Consider the following 18,965-nt stretch of genomic DNA (forward strand, 5'->3'; position numbering starts at 1 on the left):
AATTTTAATCATGGAAAATTTTAAACATATACACAAGTGGAGGTAATAACATAATGACCACCCCTCGTATACCCATCACCCAGCTTCTACAATTATTAACTCATGATGAATCTCATTTTATCTATAACCCCACTTCACTATTTGTCACTCACTGAATTATTATGAAATAAATATTTTTGGAAGTAAGTCTTTGAATCTTGCTTTTGACAATTCTAAAGTAAGAAAGTCGGAATGAATTAATTCTAAGGTTCCTTCTCCCCAAAATTTGACAATAATTTCTTCTTTGACCCTTTCCAGGCTTATAGATTTAATTCAACAAAAATTTACTTCATATTCACTATAACATCTTTCTTCAAGCTTAATCAATTTATCTCCTTCTCTGAGTCAATACAACCTATATAGTCTGTACCAATAATCAAGAAGTATAATTATACTTCTTTGGATTTATATTTTTATGTATATTAATTTTATTTCCAACTTAGATGCTTAAGGCTCATACCTTAAATTTCTATTTAATAGTGTACTAAAAGAAACACAAAGGTTATTAATTGCTATTGTTTATAATAATTATTAATTAACTGATGGGTTTTAATTTTAATGGTTCAGACAGAATTAACAGGTTTGTATTTGGCTTTAATAGTAGGTAGCATCATACTGACAATATTAATCATTTTAACCAATAAAATGCTTGTTTACTAGATGAAATTCCTATTCTATTTCTGTGTCATAAAATAGATGACTGAGTAAAAACAGAAGTGAGGTTTTCTTCTTGAATTTTAAAGCTGAGGAAGTAATTTATCTCCGGATTTTATTTGTTTACAATTAGATAAATTCAGGGTGCTGGGGTGGCTCAGTCGGTTGAGCGACTGCCTTGGGCTCAGGTCATGATCCCAGGGTCCTGGGATCGAGCCCCACATCCGGCTCCCTGCTCGGCAGAGAGCCTGCTTCTCCCTCTACCTCCGTCTGCCGCTCTGCTTACTTGTGCTCTCTAATTCTGTTAAATAAATAAATAAAAATCTTAAAAAAAAATTAGATAAATTCATTTAAGTTAAGCATTGTAATTTGCTAAGTAAAATTTTTTTCAGGGGCGCCTGGGTGGCTCAGTCGTTAAGCGTCTGCCTTCGGCTCAGGTCATGATCCCGGGGTCCTGGGATCGAGGCCCGCATCGGGCTCCCTGCTCCACGGGAAGCCTGCTTCTCCCTCTCCCACTCCCCCGGCTTGTGTTCCCTCTCTCGCTCTCTCTCTCTCTGTCAAATAAATAAATTAAAAAAAAAAAAAAATTTTTTTTCAGGAAAGACATTACTAGATTGACAGTATCTCCAAAATACCAGAGTAAATAAACTAAATCAAAGTGGATTTACTCAACTGAATTTTAATAAATTACCTTCTTGAAAATGAAATCTTTCCTACTGAGACAGAAGGTAGGTATATTTACTAAAATAAAAACACTACGAAAGGTACATTTTCACAGAAATAGAACAAACAACCCTAAAATTTATATAGAACCACAAAAGACCCCTAATAGTCAAAGCAATCTTGAGAAAGAATGAGGCTGGAGGCATCACACTTCCTGATTTCAAACTATATTACAAAGGTATAGTAATCAAATTAGTATGGTACTGGCATAAAAACAGACACCTGGAAAGGAGTGTCTTCAATGAATGGTGCTGGGAAAACTGCCACATGCAAAAGTATGAAACTGGATTGTTATTATGGATGTCCAACGGGTACATGAAAAGATACTTAACAGTAGTAATCATCAGGGAAATGCAAATCAAAACCACAGTGAGATAACACCTCACAACTGTTAGAATGCCTATTATCAAAAAGATAAGAAATAAATGTAGGTGAGGTCATGGAGAAAAGGGAACACTTGTGCATTGTTGGTGGGACTCTAAATTGGTATAGTCTCTATGGAAAATAGTACGGAAGTTCCTCAAAAAATTAAAAAAAGAACTACCATATGATCCATAATTTCATTTCTGGGTATTTATCTGAAAGAAACAAAAACACTAACTCAAAAAGATATCTATACCCCCATGTTCACTGCAACATTATTTATAATAGCTAAGACAATAGCTAAGTGTCCACTGATGGATGAATGGATAAAGAAAAAAAAAAAAAATATATATATATATATATGATAGAATATTATTCAGCCATAAAAAAAGAGAAGAAAATCCTGCCATTTAAACAAAATGGATGAACCCTGAGTGCATTATGCCAAGTGAAATCATTCAGACAGAGAAAGACAAATGCTGTATGATCTTGCTGGGATGTGGAATCTAAAAAAAAGCAAAGCAAAACTGAACTTACAAATACAGAGAACAGACTGGTGGTTGCCAGACGCAGGGGTTGGGGTGGGGTAAGCAAAATGTATGAAGGTGGTAAAAAAAAATTATGTTGTTTTCAAATAAATTATAATATAAATAATATAGAATTCTGTTATAAATGATTAATCTTCATTATACTGGGCTTTGCATACAACTTCCACACGTACCTGTAGCCATTATAGTATCTTCTCTCCCTTGGGTGAAAATCACAATTCGCTGCCTCTTCAGGTTCACCTTTGGCAGAGCTTGTGCCTTTCTGGCTATCTCTTTAATGTCTTCAGTCTATTAATAGAGAGGAGGAAAAAGTTCTCATAACCAGTACAATAAAGCAAAACTACTAGTAGATTAAGGATTTAGCTTGTCATGTTCAAAATAGGAGAGGTAACACCCCTATTATAAGAGTGATTCTTTTAAAATTTCAACGATATACAAAAGTAAATAGTACAATAGCCTCCAAGGAACCCACCATCAAGTTGCAACAATTTTAAATTTATGATAAATTTTATTTCATCTATAGTCTCACTCACTTACCTTTCATATTATTTTGAAGCAAATCCCAGATACAATATAATATTATCTGTAAATGTTTTATTATGTATCCCTGAAAGGTAATGACTTAAACATAACCACATAACTACTATATTTTTAAAAATTAACAATAATTTCTCAATATTAGCAAGTAGCCATTTTCAAATTTCCAATTAAGGAGATTTGTAAAGAAAAAAAAGGAGTACTTGATTATTTTAGAGGTTTGGAGAATTATGCTGACTCTGGAAATAATGTTGCTAAAATGCCAATTTTTTCAAAGAACTAAAATGAGAGAAGGAGATGCTGTTTCCTATAGACTTAATTTTATTTAAAAAAGATAAAGTTAAAAAAAACTACAAGGTAATTCTAGGAACTTGGATGCTATTTTTCATATCACATAGGTCACGAAGTTTTACATCATAAATGTTCTGACTTGAAATCTAACTCTTGAGCTATTATCAGTAGGATTTTTAGAATCATGTTTTTTTTTTTTAAAGATTTTATTTATTTATTTGACAGAGAGAGAGACATAGCGAGAGAGGGAACACAAGCAGGGGGAGCAGGAGAAGCAGGATTCCCACAGAGGAGGGAGTCCGACGTGGGGCTCGATCCCAGGACCCCGGAACCATGACCTGAGCCAAAGGCAGACGCCTAATGACTGAGCCACCCAGGCGCCCCTAGAATCATGTTTTTTTTAAAGATTTATCTATTTATTTATTTGTTTGAGAGAGAAAGAGAGAATGCATGCATGAGCAGGGGACTGGAGAGAGAGAATCCCAAACAGACTCCAAGCTGAGCATGGAGCCTGACATGGGGCTCGACCTGACGACCCATGAGATCACAACCTGAGCTGAAACCAAGAGTTGGATGCTCAACCGACTGAGCCACCCAGTTGCCCCTAGAATCATGTTTTCAACAATTTTAGGTAATTTTAAAAATCCATGTTTGAATTCAGTGGGCCTCTAATCATCCATGGTTTGGGCTTTATTGGTACTCTATCACTGTGCAGTTTCAAACAGTTATGGAGAGAGACACAGACCAGAGGAGAAATATATCTGAGTGGCATCAAGAAAGTTTAATTAGAATATATAGGACAGAAAAATTTAGGTACTCAAGGTAGACAAGTCATAATGGTTACAATGAACATCAGAAACTATGACATTTTTAAAGGTATGAAAATTTTTAGTGAAATATTTGCATGTTGTTTGTTCACTACATACTTAAGAAATTCCAGATGATACATGAAGCTAAGCTTCTACTACACCTAACATGATGATTCCAGACGACCGTTGTTTCTGAAAAGAATAGCCATGTGTGGTAAGACAATGCTGCTGACCTTTCAAACACGCTATTTCACTTTTGGTTGCTTATTTTAGAACAAAACTAAGCCTGAACTCTGACAATATAAGAAAAGAAATTCCCTCAGTTTTTGGGGAACGACTATTAGAAATGACTAGTAACAGCTGAAAGGACCAAAATAAAATAAAATAAAACAAAACAAAACAAAATAAAATAAAATAAAGCCACATAATGACAGTGTTTTCACTCTCTCAAATAAATGTATACATTTAATTAAAATGACTGACATATATTCTCCCAATCTCCTTACCACACTTAAGTTTTACAACTGTCAGAATTTTGCTTATAATTGAGTACATTCATATTTAATACAGATAAAGGGGTAAAGCTCAGAAATACATTCACTTTATCATCTTGGGAGCAGAATACCATGTACGTAATGTTTTTTAAATAGAGGTCTTTCTTCAATGTGGTATAAGAAATAAATTAAGAATGAGAATCTATGGTTGTCTTCTACCAAGCCAGTGGGAAGATATATATATATTTTTTATGGGAGTTTTGGTAACCTAATCAAAAAAACCTTTCTTATGTCTCAAATGAAATCTTATAAAAATGGCAATTCAAGATTGAAATAAACTTCCCAAATATAAAACACAAATCTTTACAGGATGGTTAAACTTTATTCTAATTGTATCCACGTCCACAGTTCATACAAAACTCCTCTGTCACTCTGGGATCACTGTCCGTGAACACCAAATCTAAATTTCTTAACTATGCCTTCGAGGAGCCATTGCTTTGGCCTCAATAGCTGATCCCCATCTAGTATGAAAACTTTTCTTAAAACCTCAATTTTGTCTTCTCAAAGCTAAATATTTCTAGTTATGCAGCTACCTACACTTCCCTATAGATTCTTCTCCCTTATACTTGGGCTAACATCTTAGCAGAATTATGAAATTACAAGGGACTTGAGAGTGTGACACACCTAGATGTGTGTGCCTTGAGCAGGTAAATAAAACTCTATAAGGCTCCATTTCCTCATCTACAAAACTAAGAAAATATTTATGTTAAAAGACACTGGGGGGGGGCGCCTGGGTGGCTCAGTCGTTAAGCGTCTGCCTTCGGCTCAGGTCATGATCTCAGGGTCCTGGGATCGAGCCCCACATCGGGCTCCCTGCTCAGCGGGAAGCCTGCTTCTCCCTCTCCCTCACTTGTATTCCCTCTCGCTGTGTCTCTCTCTGTCAAATAAATAAATAAAATCTTTAAAAAAAAAAAAAAAAAGACACTGGGGGGTGGCGCCTGAGGGGCACAGTGAATTGAGCATCTAACTCATGGTTTCAGCTCAGGTTGTGATCTCAGGGTCATGGGATCAAGCCCTGCCTCGGGCTCTGGGCTCAGAGTGGGGGTCTGCTTAAAGATTCTCGCTCCCTCTCCCTTTGCCCCTCGCCCTGCACGCTCTCTCTCTCTGTGTCTCTCTCAAATAAAATCTAAAAAAAAAATGTTGGGAAAGAAATATGCCCAAATAGTGGGCAAAAGTTTGAAGAGAATCAGGATATTTGCATAGTCTCAAAGTATTTCCCCTAAGATACTTCTCATTATAGATTAGTAGGTGAAATGAGATATTTGCATAGTCCCCAAATATCACCTCCAAGATATTTAATAAATACTATGAGAAAATAGTAACTTTACAAAAAATAAACTGGCAAACATCACCTTAACCCAGTGTTGAAAGTGAACATCATCAAAATTAAGACAACGGGACATCATGTGCGTCCCCAATATGATGCACTGAGAAGGGCAACTCACTTCTGTGGTATTTCTGGCAAAATGCATAACCTCAACTTAACAGAAAATATCAGAGAAACTCAAATTGAGGGGCATCTATAAAATGATTGGCAAGTACTCTTCAAAAGGATCAAGATCATGAACAAGGAAAGAATGAGAAACTGTCACAGATAGGAAGAGACAAAGGAGACATGACAAATAAATGCAATTTGTTTTCCTGGATTAGATTCTCAAACAGAAAAAGGAAATTAAGGAGAAACTGGTGAAATCAGAATAAAGGCTGTAGTTCAGCTATTGGTAGCATACTAATGTTAACTTCCTTGTTTTGATCATTATACCTTCATTTGTGTAAGATGTTACATTAGCGAAAGCATAGTGTACTATTTTCGCAAATTTTGTAAATCTAAAATTATTTCAAAATAAAAAGTTGAAAATAATTGTTGTGAGGATGAAAGAAGATGAGGTAAGTGAAAGACCTTAATGCAATATTTAGCACAGGCCAAGTACTTAATAAATACTAATTTCTTTCCTCTAATGACCATCATTTTAATACTCTCCAAAACTGTCATATCCCAAAATCTCTAGAAAGGCCCTCAAGAGTTTTGAGTATTGGGAATTCAAATATGGTATCTAATAAGGGAGGAGAGAAAGGAAAAAGGGGGGAGGAGTAGAAGAAAGCTCATACAATTTAGCTATGAGCCATGTATATAGCTCTGAAGTGCTCACTAAATCTTAACTTCTACAGGCAGTAGGTATTATTCCTATATCCTCATTTTGTAGGGGAATAAACTGAGTCAGAGAGGTTAAGAAGCTTCCTAAGGTCACAAATATACTAAGTGGTGGAACCAGGGCTAGCATCCACAAAGTCTGACTCCAGAAATTACACTCTCAACCAATATTCCATGCTATCCACAGATTGTACTGCTTTTTGAATTCCGGCAGTGTGCTTCCTGTTGTTATCACAAAACTATAGCATGTTCAACTGAAATAATTTTTCTGCCACATGCACAAGTCATTACTGATCTTGAATTTAAGTTTGCTATTTTTTTCTCTTAATTATTCTGGCTTGTATTTTACCCTAGTGATTTTCAATTTTTGATTTCCAAGATATTTCTCATTTTCCAAGGTCATTTGGAAATCTAATCTCCTCCTCCAATATGTTAGGATGTGAGTAAGAAAGAAGTGTAGTATATAAAGAGTACAACACTTAAAGAGCTGGCTCTGGTTCTGGCTCCATGATATATTAGCTATGTGTGACCTTGAACAAGTCATGTAGCCTATTTTTTTATTTTAATCTGTTGAACTGATATGGTAATACACACCCTACCTACCCCCAAAAGGTTTGTGTGAATATTAAATGTATTAATCATATGTTGGAAAAGGTTTTATATAAACTGTGAGGCATTTTATAGATGTTAAATTATGCTTTTATTGTCACTGCTGATTACACACTTAAATTTAGCATTGTCTTCCAAATTAAAGAATACACTCTCTTCTTTCCATTTTTAACAAGCTGATGATACAAATGTTAATACTGTCATAATCTACCTACTCCTATAGAATACCAATTTTGGTGTTCCCACACACTGCCTCACTTAACCATATCACATTCTTTTGTCTTTCAAACAGAACCTCCTATAATAATTATGGTGTTCACATGACGTGTCAGTCTCCAGTCTTATCTCCTACTACCTCCTCCTCGCTTACTTCATTCCAGTCACATTGGCCTTCTGTCAGTTCTTGGAGTACACAGTACATTATGCTCTTTCCCTTTTGGGCCTATGTGCTCTTGTTCCCTGTTGTTTGTTTGTTTTGCTTTTTTCTGTCAATACTAGATACCCGTATTTTTCAAGTTTTGCTTTCCTCAGAGAGTCATTCCATGACTATCGTTATCTAAAAAATAGGAACCCCTCCCATGTTCTCTCTCACAGTATACTCTCTGGTCATTTCTGTCTTGTCTTCAGGGTCTATCAAAGTGTTAGGCACAGAGTTAGTGCTCAGTAAATATTTACTGAATGAATAAATGACTAAATGAAGAGCATTAAAAGACTACCTTTCTCTTTCTGTTAATTTACTCTTTTAAAACTGTCCTCTTTTGGGACTCAGTCACCTAGAAAAGTAGCATTATACTCTCTTAGCCAGCAGGACCTAACATAGTGTCTTATTTCCAGAAGCTCTGGGTGATCGTTCATTGTATTCTTTGTATTTGTGAGGAACACAAGAACCTTAGAAAAATCTTGGGAGAATTCTTTGGGAATCAATACCGCCTGAATACTCTGTGGACTTTCTATCCAGTGTTGATCAATGGAATTTTCTGTGATGATGGATATATTCTATATTTGCACTGTCTAATATGGTAGTCCCTAGCTACATAGGGTATAGAGTGCACTTGAAATGTGCCTATTGAGATTTAGGAACTGAATTTTAAATTTTATTTAATTTTAATTAATTTGAATTTAAATAGCCATATGTGGCTAATGGATGCCATATTGGATAACACAATTCAATACTTTCCTGTCTCAGTGGTATAAGAATGATAGAGTCATCAACAGTCAGAGAAAGATTACAAGTCTGAGATCCTCTGGATAGAGTCAGGGGCTGTGGGGAAAGTTGGAAAGGGGAAAAGGATTGCTTTGTTTCCTCTATGGTCAGAAGTAATATATCTTAGAGATCTAAAATAAAATTAAAATTCGTTGCTTGGAGTAAACTGAATAAATGACCCAATAGAGAAGGTATGAATTACCTTCATCATTTGGCATAGAGTCCATTGCACAAAGAATGAAAATACAAAGAATATTATATTTAGGCTTTGGAGGTATTTTCTTTATTTAATTTAAATCAATTTTCAATACAGCTTTTATAAAAGGTTTCATAATGAAACATATTTTTAAGTACCTTATTTTTATTTAGGTTCTAAAAATATAAACCTTTAATCGCTTCAGTTCAAGATAAAATAGATTTAAAAACACACTGCAGTCTGAACTGATTTTCCAGAATAATAAAAGGCCTCATGAAACTTTTTACCTCAAGAATTGTCATTTTAAATTCTTAGCAGGTCTGTCATTTAAATCAGGCACTATGCAATTTTCTATCTCATATATATATATATATCCTCTCTCTTCTGCTTTGTGCTCTGCCCAGCTCCAGTTTTTATCTCATTCTCCAGTGCCCTCCTAAGCTGCCTCTTCTTACTAAAAATTGCCCAATTCATTTTAAAGATTAAAGATTTTTTTAAAAAGAAAGATTATCTAAAATTTGCAGAGAAGCTAACCAGAGTATCATAAACAATGCCACTGAAGATATTTCCTGATGAATAAACACTGGTTATTTTTAGAGGCATTTGGACTGGTCTGTTAACAGACATATCACTAGTGGCAATATTCAGTGGCTTTGGGAACTGATTGGGATTTATAATAGAAAATGAGGGTAGGACAGCAGAGCTGGTGGAAAGAAAAAAAAATGCTCACCTTTCTTTTTAATCTTTTCATTTCTTTCCTCATGCATGCCCCAATTTAGAGGTAAAATTAAGGTTGAGAGGGATAAAATGCAGATTTTGTCTCGTTTGTCACAGTAGACCAGAGAGCATTGACACATTTCTATAGGTATTAAACCATTAAGATAAAGTGATTTATTCTTGTTTGATTCTTTAAAAACACCAAGTTTCAAACCTAGGCTTTCCTATTACTGTCTAATGGACTAAGGAAACTTTAATGACATTTTAAAAATCACTGAATTCCCCTAGATAGCATTCCATATATGGGTTATATTTAATAACAAAAATATTCTACTCATGGCTCTTATATATTTTGCAATGCTTGTAGTATTTTAGGGAACCCATGAAGGGTGACATCAAGACACGGTGTGCTTTACCTAATCTAACTATCATTGTCAACATCACCAACAGATTAGTTTTGCTACGTTAGAAGGTCATAAGATATCCTATTATAAACATCATCACTTTGTTTATATGCTGTAATCAATTATGGCAGATTTATGGTTAAAAAAAAAATTCTAGAATTGGTAAATAAGAACTAATAGAAAGGTTAATACGGTGCCGATTAGTAGAAAATAGAAAAAGTATTTTGTCACTAAGACTGAATTTAAACCAAGCATATTCAAAGCATGTAGCTCAAGTGGGCAATAAAAGTATGAATTTGGGTTTAATAAATTATTTAAAATTATTATCTGCAGGTACTACAGAGTCATGATCATTTGTTATATAACATGTTAGATTTCTAAGCATATACAAAACCAGTTATTTTCTAGAACTAAAATACATTTTTTAATGTTAGCACTGAAAACAAGCTATAAATTTACACTGGACAAGCTCTTATCTATGGAGAATATTGATGTAACAAAAGAGAGTATCGATTGTTAATATTAGAACTTAACATTAGTGAAACCTTCAGACATGACTGAAAACATGTACTTATATTTTCATGATCAAAACATTTGATGTTTAAATTGAATATTACCCTGAGTATATTTACTTGTGAATACCAATCACCAGTTTGGGAAATTACAAAGTGAAACTTAAATTAGATTCAACAAATACTTGGAAATTTTTATTCCTTCTTCATGTGACTCAACCCTATATTTATAAGAATATATTAAAACAAAAAAAGAAAACTCCCAAGCAGCTATCATAGTTCTAATAATCAAGTATTTTGAGGCAAGCTTTTCTGCCCTGATATGGTTTTTACAAAGAATATGTATACCAGAAGCTACTGTCTTCCTCCAAGAAGAGGAAGCTTTATGTCTGGTTGTCAAGTCCTATGACATGAGTAACATGCACATGTATTACTTTGTTGTTCAATAATGAATCTGCCTTTAGTACATTTAAATAATAGTTCCATCACAAATTCATACAACACTTTTCTCTAAAGAGTTCAAAGTGAGCTTACTGATACATCTAATCAATGCTCACAGCTTCTCTAGATGGTAGACAATGCTGAGCATGTAAATAGTTTCTATATTCCAGCTCTAGTCAGTTTAATTTTTAAAAATTACTACCATGCAACATTCCAAGTTGCTGTAGAGAACACAGCATTCTACATAGTTCTGGCTCAATAAATATGATGCTTATAAAACTTATAAACTCAGTTTATGAATTCTCTGTCAGTTAACCTGGGTTCAGATTAAAGTCAGTGTTTTCTAACAATCAACTAGAAGATGGATATTATATAGATAAAAACATGGTCTTGTCTGTTATCCTAATTTTGCCAACAACCACCACATGGAGTTTTGAATCTTGACAACTAATACTTCCACTGGGAAAACAGAATTAGGACCTGGAAATTAAAGCCAATTATTGATACCTGGTTTCAGAAAATTAATATATGTTTTATGCTATCCAAAAAAAAAAAAAAGAGAGATGGAAAAAAAGGATTAAAACAGGAAGTTTATATGAGCAGGATTTAAATTAATCAGTTCATAACAACTGTTAAGTACAACCTTTTGGAAATTAATTTGCATAATGATAATCTACATGTGGTAGGGGTGAAATTATTTAAATGACATTATATTTCACTATTTAGTCTTGCTCCACCACTGCTTTACCAGTGAATCCTTATGAAATGTAATACAGCTAATGAGGTAGCTTTTTAACTGAACAAACTGACAGGCCCCATATCTGCAGAGGCAGCTTGAAACCGTGCCCAACCTCTTGGCTTCCCAAGAGGCTTTTCAAAATTCAATAAATAACATCTGTAGGCGATGTTGGGTGCAGACCTAGCAGAGTGCGTCATAACACTGTGCTGGCAGAACAAAGAAACCATGACGACTGCCAAGTTTCCATGGCAACTGCTGCGAGGCTCTGAGAGTATAATAGCACATCAATCACTGTCCAAAAGAACTTCATTATCAGCTAGAAAAAACCTTTAGGATCTGTTTAGTGTGCAATTGTGGGTTAACTCACCTCAAAGCCTTGCTCTCTAGCAAAAGTGGCAGCTTCCTGAAATAAAAAAAAAAGAACAGTTAATTATAAAGTGATAGGTAATGAAGAAATAATCCATTTTGAAACTCATTCAAACAGTCTTCTTTTTACACAATTATCTCAATATACCCACATAGTTCAATTTTTATTCTTACACCAAAAAAGGTTTCTTTTTTTCCCTTGGCATGAAAAAAAAAAAAAGGCAGCATAATGTCAACACACTTCACAACTTAGAATAAAGAAGATATAGTGCATGTTTTTACTGCAGCTGTCACAGTGAGTTCAGGTGTTTTGACCCCAGCAAAGAAAGACAATCATTTGAAACCTAAGGAACATACTGGTGGTTGTGTTTTTAATTGAAACAATACCTTTCAGAAAAGCTCTTCTGCAGAGAAGAATCACTGCTAATAAATGTATAGATTCAGAAAATCACCATTTTGCAATCCCTAATGAAATTTATTCAGGCAAGGATCATCAATGGATGCTAAATTTATTAGATAAAAGGATGACGGGAAGCTGAGTATTTCATGGAATCAAAATATCACAGATTATATGCCGGTCACGGGGGGCAAAGTGTAACTTTATAATGGAAGGATCAAGCTGTCATCACCTTAACTCAGTGATCGATCTTATCAGTTTTCATCATTAATAGTGGAATCACCAAATATTCTGTGCCTTCCATTAAGATGCAGTATAAAGGACACAGCACCACCTATAAAGTTTTCTGACCGTGTTTTTAACACTAATTAATCAAAACTTTGATTCAATAACCGCAGTCTACAGAAGATATAGAGGATAGGAGAACAAGTTAAATGATACAATGAGAAAGTAAATGGACAAATCCATAAAGTAGGACATTCTACAGGACAAATAGCTTGGTCTCTTCAATAAATCAGTGTCATGATAACATTGGGGAGGGGAAAAATAACCAAGAGCAATGTATAGACCTTTACTGAGTCTTGTTTTTAACAAACCATTCAAGAAAGGCATTTTTCGGACAATTAGAGAAATCTGATTATGAAACAGGATTGAGATAACATTAGGAATTATTATTTGATAAGGTAAATGTCCTTAATTTTAGAGGTTTCTTCTCAAGTATTTAGGGATAAAATGGCATGATATATATAATTTACTTTAGAATACTTAAAAAAATTAAAGTGAAGTAAAAATGGCAAAATGTTATCAACTACTAAATTTAGATGTAGTTTATCACTCAAATTTTCAATATATTGTCACACAATTTGTTAGCATTGTCTTTGTTATTTGATGCTCTTTTCAAATTTGTATTTTGTTGCCTTTTTTTCCAATCTAAGATTTTCATGGAGCTAACTGCTCAAACATGCCACTTTTTTGGATATTTTCTATTTTCCATTTTTTCTTTCTCACTGAGGTTATTCAGAATTATATGGTCAGATGTGGGGGATGTTTTCCTGAAAAAAAAAATCTAGATGTATTCAGTATTTCTATTTTATCTGTTTGAAAACTTTTATAGCACACAGTCTTCCTCCTCCCCAATTTCTCTTTTATATAGATGACAGGTTAACAAAAGTCGAACATTAAAAAAAGAGTTAAAATTTTTATTTTATTTTTTAAAGATTTTATCTATTTATTAGAGAGAGAGAGAGAGAGAGAGTACGAGAGGGGGAAGGGGCAGAGGGAGAGAATCTCAAGCAGACTCCATGCTGAGCGTGGAGCCCAACACGGGGCTGGATATCACGACCCTGAGATCATAACCTGAGTTGGAATCAAGAGTCGGACGCTTCACCAACTGAGCCACCCAGGTACCCCTAGTTAAAATTTTTAAATTCACAGTTTTTCTAGGTTCCTGAATATCTTAAGGGCACAATCTGGTGAACATTGCTATATCCACTAATGCTCCTAAAACAGGCTATCAAATGACAAAAACACATCTGTGTAACCAAGTCCTTTCCCTTTCTGTACTCTCTGCATATATTTTAATTTTAGGACTGATACAGAAAATAGAAGCAATATTACTTTTCATCTCAACTTCCCTCTTGAAAATGAAAAAAAAAAAATACTGCAGACAACTGTCAAGAGCCTCTACATCTTAACTTACATTCCTCCAAAATTATCTTTGCCAAGAGATATTAATAGAAGGATGGGATTTGAGCCTGAGTAGTGAGCAGATCCAACTCAACTGAAACGACTGCCGCACCAAACCATGTAAGGCAGAAAGTAAGTCAGTGTCTCCAGCACAAATTTGGGTACTATCTACGTGTTAAGGAAAACACTGGGAAAAGAAGTATGTATGTACTTATGGTCCAATATACTAATGATATATAGAGTTAAAGACCCATTGTGAGGGCTTGAAAAGGTCGAAATGGATGATTACGGCTAAATGCTTAAGTTAATAGAGATAAGCTGAAAGTACAATTCCTTAGGCTGTTCACTACAGAAGCACAAGGGTGATCAAGTTAGCTTTGGTGATGTAGATTAACGAAAAATTGAATTATGATCTTAACAATTGGTACAAGCAAGGTTGGCCTCTCTATTTACTATAATAGAACTTGATACACCATATAGTCAATAATATTTGCTGGACTGGATGTCAAGGAAAAGGATAAGTTTCAAAAGATATCAATATAGTATTTTTCCAAGCTGTCCAATCCAAGAATTAACCAAGCTAATTCTTATATCAAAAAGATAACTGAAAAGCTCTGCTAGAACTGCTTATTTATACAGAGCTTCATCAGAGGCATGAAAGAAGTCCAGAGAACTAGAAGACAAAATTAATATGAAGAACCTGTATGACTAAAACTGCACTAAAAAAATAAAAAACTCAAAATTCAACATCCAGTGGTTAAAATGCTTTTTTAATGTCCAGTTTTGCCCACACAGATGTAAGAAGCAATTAACTGTGATCTCTTATGGTATAGTGGAACTGACTAATTGCAAGAAGACACATATATAAATGTCAGATCATTATTCTTTAAGGAAACCAGGCCCGAGGACACTTCCACATCTGTAAACTATTTGTAGCGCCAACGTATTTCTGATTGAGGAAGGACATGCTGAAGAAAAGTCGACTCAATATTTTATCTTAGCGCCCCCTCACACAGGTTTGCAGAGCTGTGCCCTATCACTGAAAAGCTAAGCACTTGTTCTATAGCTTAAAAAGATCTTATCTCCTGACTTCCTCCTATCTTCTTTTGATCTTGAGCTGGTGCCCCCAGTCACTCCATTAGAGAAGGCAGCTGGCTCACATCACTGCAGACTTTCCCACAGCTAACCTCTGATCTGAAGGTGTTTGTAGATACAATGATGGAACAACATTTATTTTTCCCTCCCAGCAAAACAAATAATAAAACAACATAGGGGAACAGTTTGACCTAGTAAGCATTTTAACCAGAGTTTTAGTCCTCAGATTCACTGCATGGAGGGAGGGACAGAAAGAAAAGGCATTAGGTCCGAAAGTAGGGAAGGAAAAAAGGGTATGGATGTGGGCAGAAGAGTAAGGCAGGTTCCAAATATCAGGGTTAATTCCAAGTGAACTGATCATACTAAATTGAAAAGGACTTTTTAGTGTGTCTTTGCAGTAAAAGTGAGAAAAGAAAACAAGCATGTCCCCATCTGTGCTGCCCCAGGGCGCCACGTACTGAGTTCACAAATCTAATGAAGCAGTCAGGTTAAAATCCAACCGCAGAGTGGATGTGACGTGTAGAGAACAGCTAGGGTTAGAATAGAGAAGCAGGGCGGTTCCTAATGCAAGTGATTATCCATGTGATAATCATTATATTTACAGGCTTTCCATTTTGGATCTGACATCAAAAATCACAAAGGAGGAAGGATTAAGGAAATAAACAACTGACAGAGGTTATTCCTGCTCCCCTGAGAGTGTAGCACTTTCATTCATGCATGACAAGCAACAAAAGCAAAACCAAACAGGCCAGGAAAGAGTATTTCTGAGAAGGCTGGATTTCACATTAACACTTCTTTCCATTTTGATAACTTTCACTATTATTCAGTTTCCCAGACAGGTCACATTTTCAGAATTAGTTCCCATTGTTGTCTGTGCTCTAATACAGTATCATTTTTGGTTTACAATGAATGATACTCACATAATATGTCTTTTACAACAGCAAAGTCATTTTTTCCTTCCTGGAATTGAGTGTTGTGAATAAAATGACATATAATTAAAGTCTCAGACTCTCATCTACACCACATTATTTAGGATTTGCAGTAGGCTTGCTGCTTCATCGACCAGGCTAAAAGGGTGCTAGTGAAACAACCACCAAGTATGGGTTTTGAGGGTTTTTTTGGTTTTTTTTTTAAAGGAGCTGAAATTCATGGTTAATGAAAACTATGGAATACTTGCATTACGAGCTATTTAAAGGGATTAGCAAGCCACTATTAGAAAGCACAATCCTCAGATTATACAGAAAGGAAGGAGAAACTCAGGTGCATGTTCGTGGGTATCAAAGAGCTATTTCCTTTATATTCAATTGAGGAGAAAACTGTTTTCTCTGCAGTTTGTCTGATAACACTTCAGTTTTAATTTATAAAGCAGAATGATCTGTAATCAATATTAAACTAAAATCATAAGTTGTCCATATTCTTATTTCAATTCCAATTATTTGTTACTAGTTATATGGAAATACAAATGATTTCTGTATATTGACCTTGTACCCTCTGACTTTGTGAAATTTACTTCTTAGTTGTAGAACTATTATTTTGCTTCTGTAAAAAAGACAGTTTTCTATCTTTCTTTACATACCACATACCACAAAGTTATTTTGTGAAGTTAGCAAATGCCTTTAAAAACAAAATTTACCTCTCTTTTCTCCAGGGTGATCTGAAGGGTATGACTACTAACCACTAACTACCAGCACTCATAGCTCATAACCCTTGCCCCTGCACTTCCTGCTCTTCACTTTAAGGCACTGAATCCATTTAGAACCATTATCTGCTTGCTAATGTTACCACTCTATTTTTGATCTCAGACATGAGGGGTCCTGATATTACCAGGCTGAAATTTCATGGAATGAAACAAAAAAGGAGAAGATCCAACTCGACCAAAGAAAGGTAACTTCTGACTATCCACAGAAAGCAGCCCATCCATCCAAAACAAACTACTTTGTTGCTCCAAAGCATGGAGGAAGCAGAAAATTCAATGGGGGGCTCGCCATGGTCCTCACTCAAGTTAACAGGAGTCCAGAGCTTTGGGGAAAGCCAAGGGTGAATGGAGCCACCAAACCAGTAATGTTGTTTTTACTTTGTTACCTCTTCATTCAACAAGTATTTATCTCCTATGTATAGTTTTAGGCTAACAGATACTACTAACCTAGAGGTATATCACCACTATAGCTGTTGCAGACCTTACAATGGTATTAGACTTTGATTCAATAATATTTGAAACAATACTGTAAATCCTAAATGGTGTGGTGTAGGTGAGAGCCTATAACATAGTCTTCTGTGGGGCGCCTGGGTGGCTCAATCGTTAAGCGTCTGCCTTCGGCTCAGGTCATGATCCCGGAGTCCTGGGATCGAGCCCCACATCGGGCTCCATGCTCCGCAGGAAGCCTGCTTCTCCCTCTCTCACTCCCACTGCTTGTGTTCCCTCTCTCGCTGTGTCTGTCTCTGTCAAATAAATAAATAAAATCTTTAAAAAAAAAAAAACAAAAACAAAAAAACATAGTCTTCTGTGTCTAAGAATGTTATCTGTCTTTCTTTCTATATATAAAATTCACATATTTGTATATACATTTAAATGTATCATGCTCTCTTTGAATGGCCTTAAGTGTAAGATAGTACTGGTCAGGAGGCCAAATGGAAAGAGTACAGGGGGTTGGGTGCCTGGCTGGCTTAGTTGGTGGAGCATGTGACTCTTGATCTTGGGGTTGTGGGTTCAAGCCCCACATTGGGTATAGAGATTACTTAAAAAAAAAAAAAGAAAGAAATCTTAAAAAAAAAAAAAAAAGGAAAGAGTATAGGGCTTAGAATTAGAAGACCTACACTAAGGGTGTAGTTTTACAGCAATCTTGAACAAGTCACTCATTATATCAGTTTATATCAATAAAATTGATGCCAATAATATCTGTTGCATTAGATTGTTGCTAGGAATAAATGGAATATTTATAATGTGAACCTTACAGGTAAAATCATTTTGCCTATTGAATTCAGGTTCTTGATAAGATCTCAGGATAGTTTAAACAAGTTCCAGAGCATCCAGAGGACATTCAGTGATTTGTCTTATCTCTGGATCATATGTGTAGCCTCCAGATTGGCTTCCAATGATCCCCTGACTGCTCGCACTCAAACTTCTGTATAATTCCCTCCCCTTGAGTGTGGGCTGGACTCAATGACTTGCTTCTAAAAATATATGACAAAAGTGATGGGATGCCTTGTTTATTCTTTTACTCACATGCTCTCTGAGCTTCTGCTCTAGAGGAAAGCTGTCATGTTATGAGTACACCTATGGCCCATGGCTAACCACTGGTGAGGATCTGAGGCTTGGAAACAGACATATGAGTGATTATGGAAGTGGATTCTCCCCCAGTAGTGATATGATTACAGCCATGGCTGACATCTTGATTACAGCCTTTTGAGAGATTCCAAGTTAGGGGCACCAAGCTAAGCTATGTTTGGAATCACCATCCACATTTTATGTATGAGAATCCTAAGCCTTAGAGAGGTTAAGTAACACGGCCCAATTAAGATAGTTCAGATTATGTTAATCCTTACAAAAATCCTCACAAAAATCAAATGAAAGTAAGTGTGGTCAGCAGATCAATCACAGGGTGAGCAAATTATGTAAAGATAATTTAGATACATACTATCTAAATGGTTTTGTATAACTGATTATGGTTAACAATTTCTTCTATACAGATAACTAGGATATATTATCTTTTACATAAAATTTGTTTTTTGGGCTCAAGTTTAATTTCAATTTACAATGTCTTTCATTATTCTGAAGCAATAATTACCTTACTGAGAATAGAGTAAGATATTTAAGTAGTGCCAGATCCTCGGGTGAGAAAAATATTATTGAATCAAAGTCTAATACCATTATAAGGTCTGCGACAGCTGTAGCAGTGATACACTTCTAAGTCATGCTGATATTTAATGAT

The 18,965-nt window shown here is 35.2% G+C and overlaps 1 protein-coding gene across 4 annotated transcripts in view; it reads right to left on the minus strand.

The window, feature by feature from the left end:
- ADK (adenosine kinase) overlaps window positions 1–18,965 on the minus strand; it is a 507,004-nt gene that overhangs the window by 87,210 nt on the left and 400,829 nt on the right. For all 4 annotated transcript variants that reach the window (XM_036073060.2, XM_036073061.2, XM_036073057.2 and 1 more), the window contains 2 exons: window positions 11,860–11,895; window positions 2,501–2,615 (listed from right to left, as the gene is read on the minus strand). In XM_036073060.2, the coding sequence (XP_035928953.1) occupies window positions 2,501–2,615; window positions 11,860–11,895 (151 nt within the window). The remainder of the gene's footprint in view (window positions 1–2,500; window positions 2,616–11,859; window positions 11,896–18,965) is intronic.

Source organism: Halichoerus grypus, chromosome 7, assembly GCF_964656455.1.
Source record: "Halichoerus grypus chromosome 7, mHalGry1.hap1.1, whole genome shotgun sequence".
NCBI classification, from domain to species: domain Eukaryota; kingdom Metazoa; phylum Chordata; class Mammalia; order Carnivora; family Phocidae; genus Halichoerus; species Halichoerus grypus.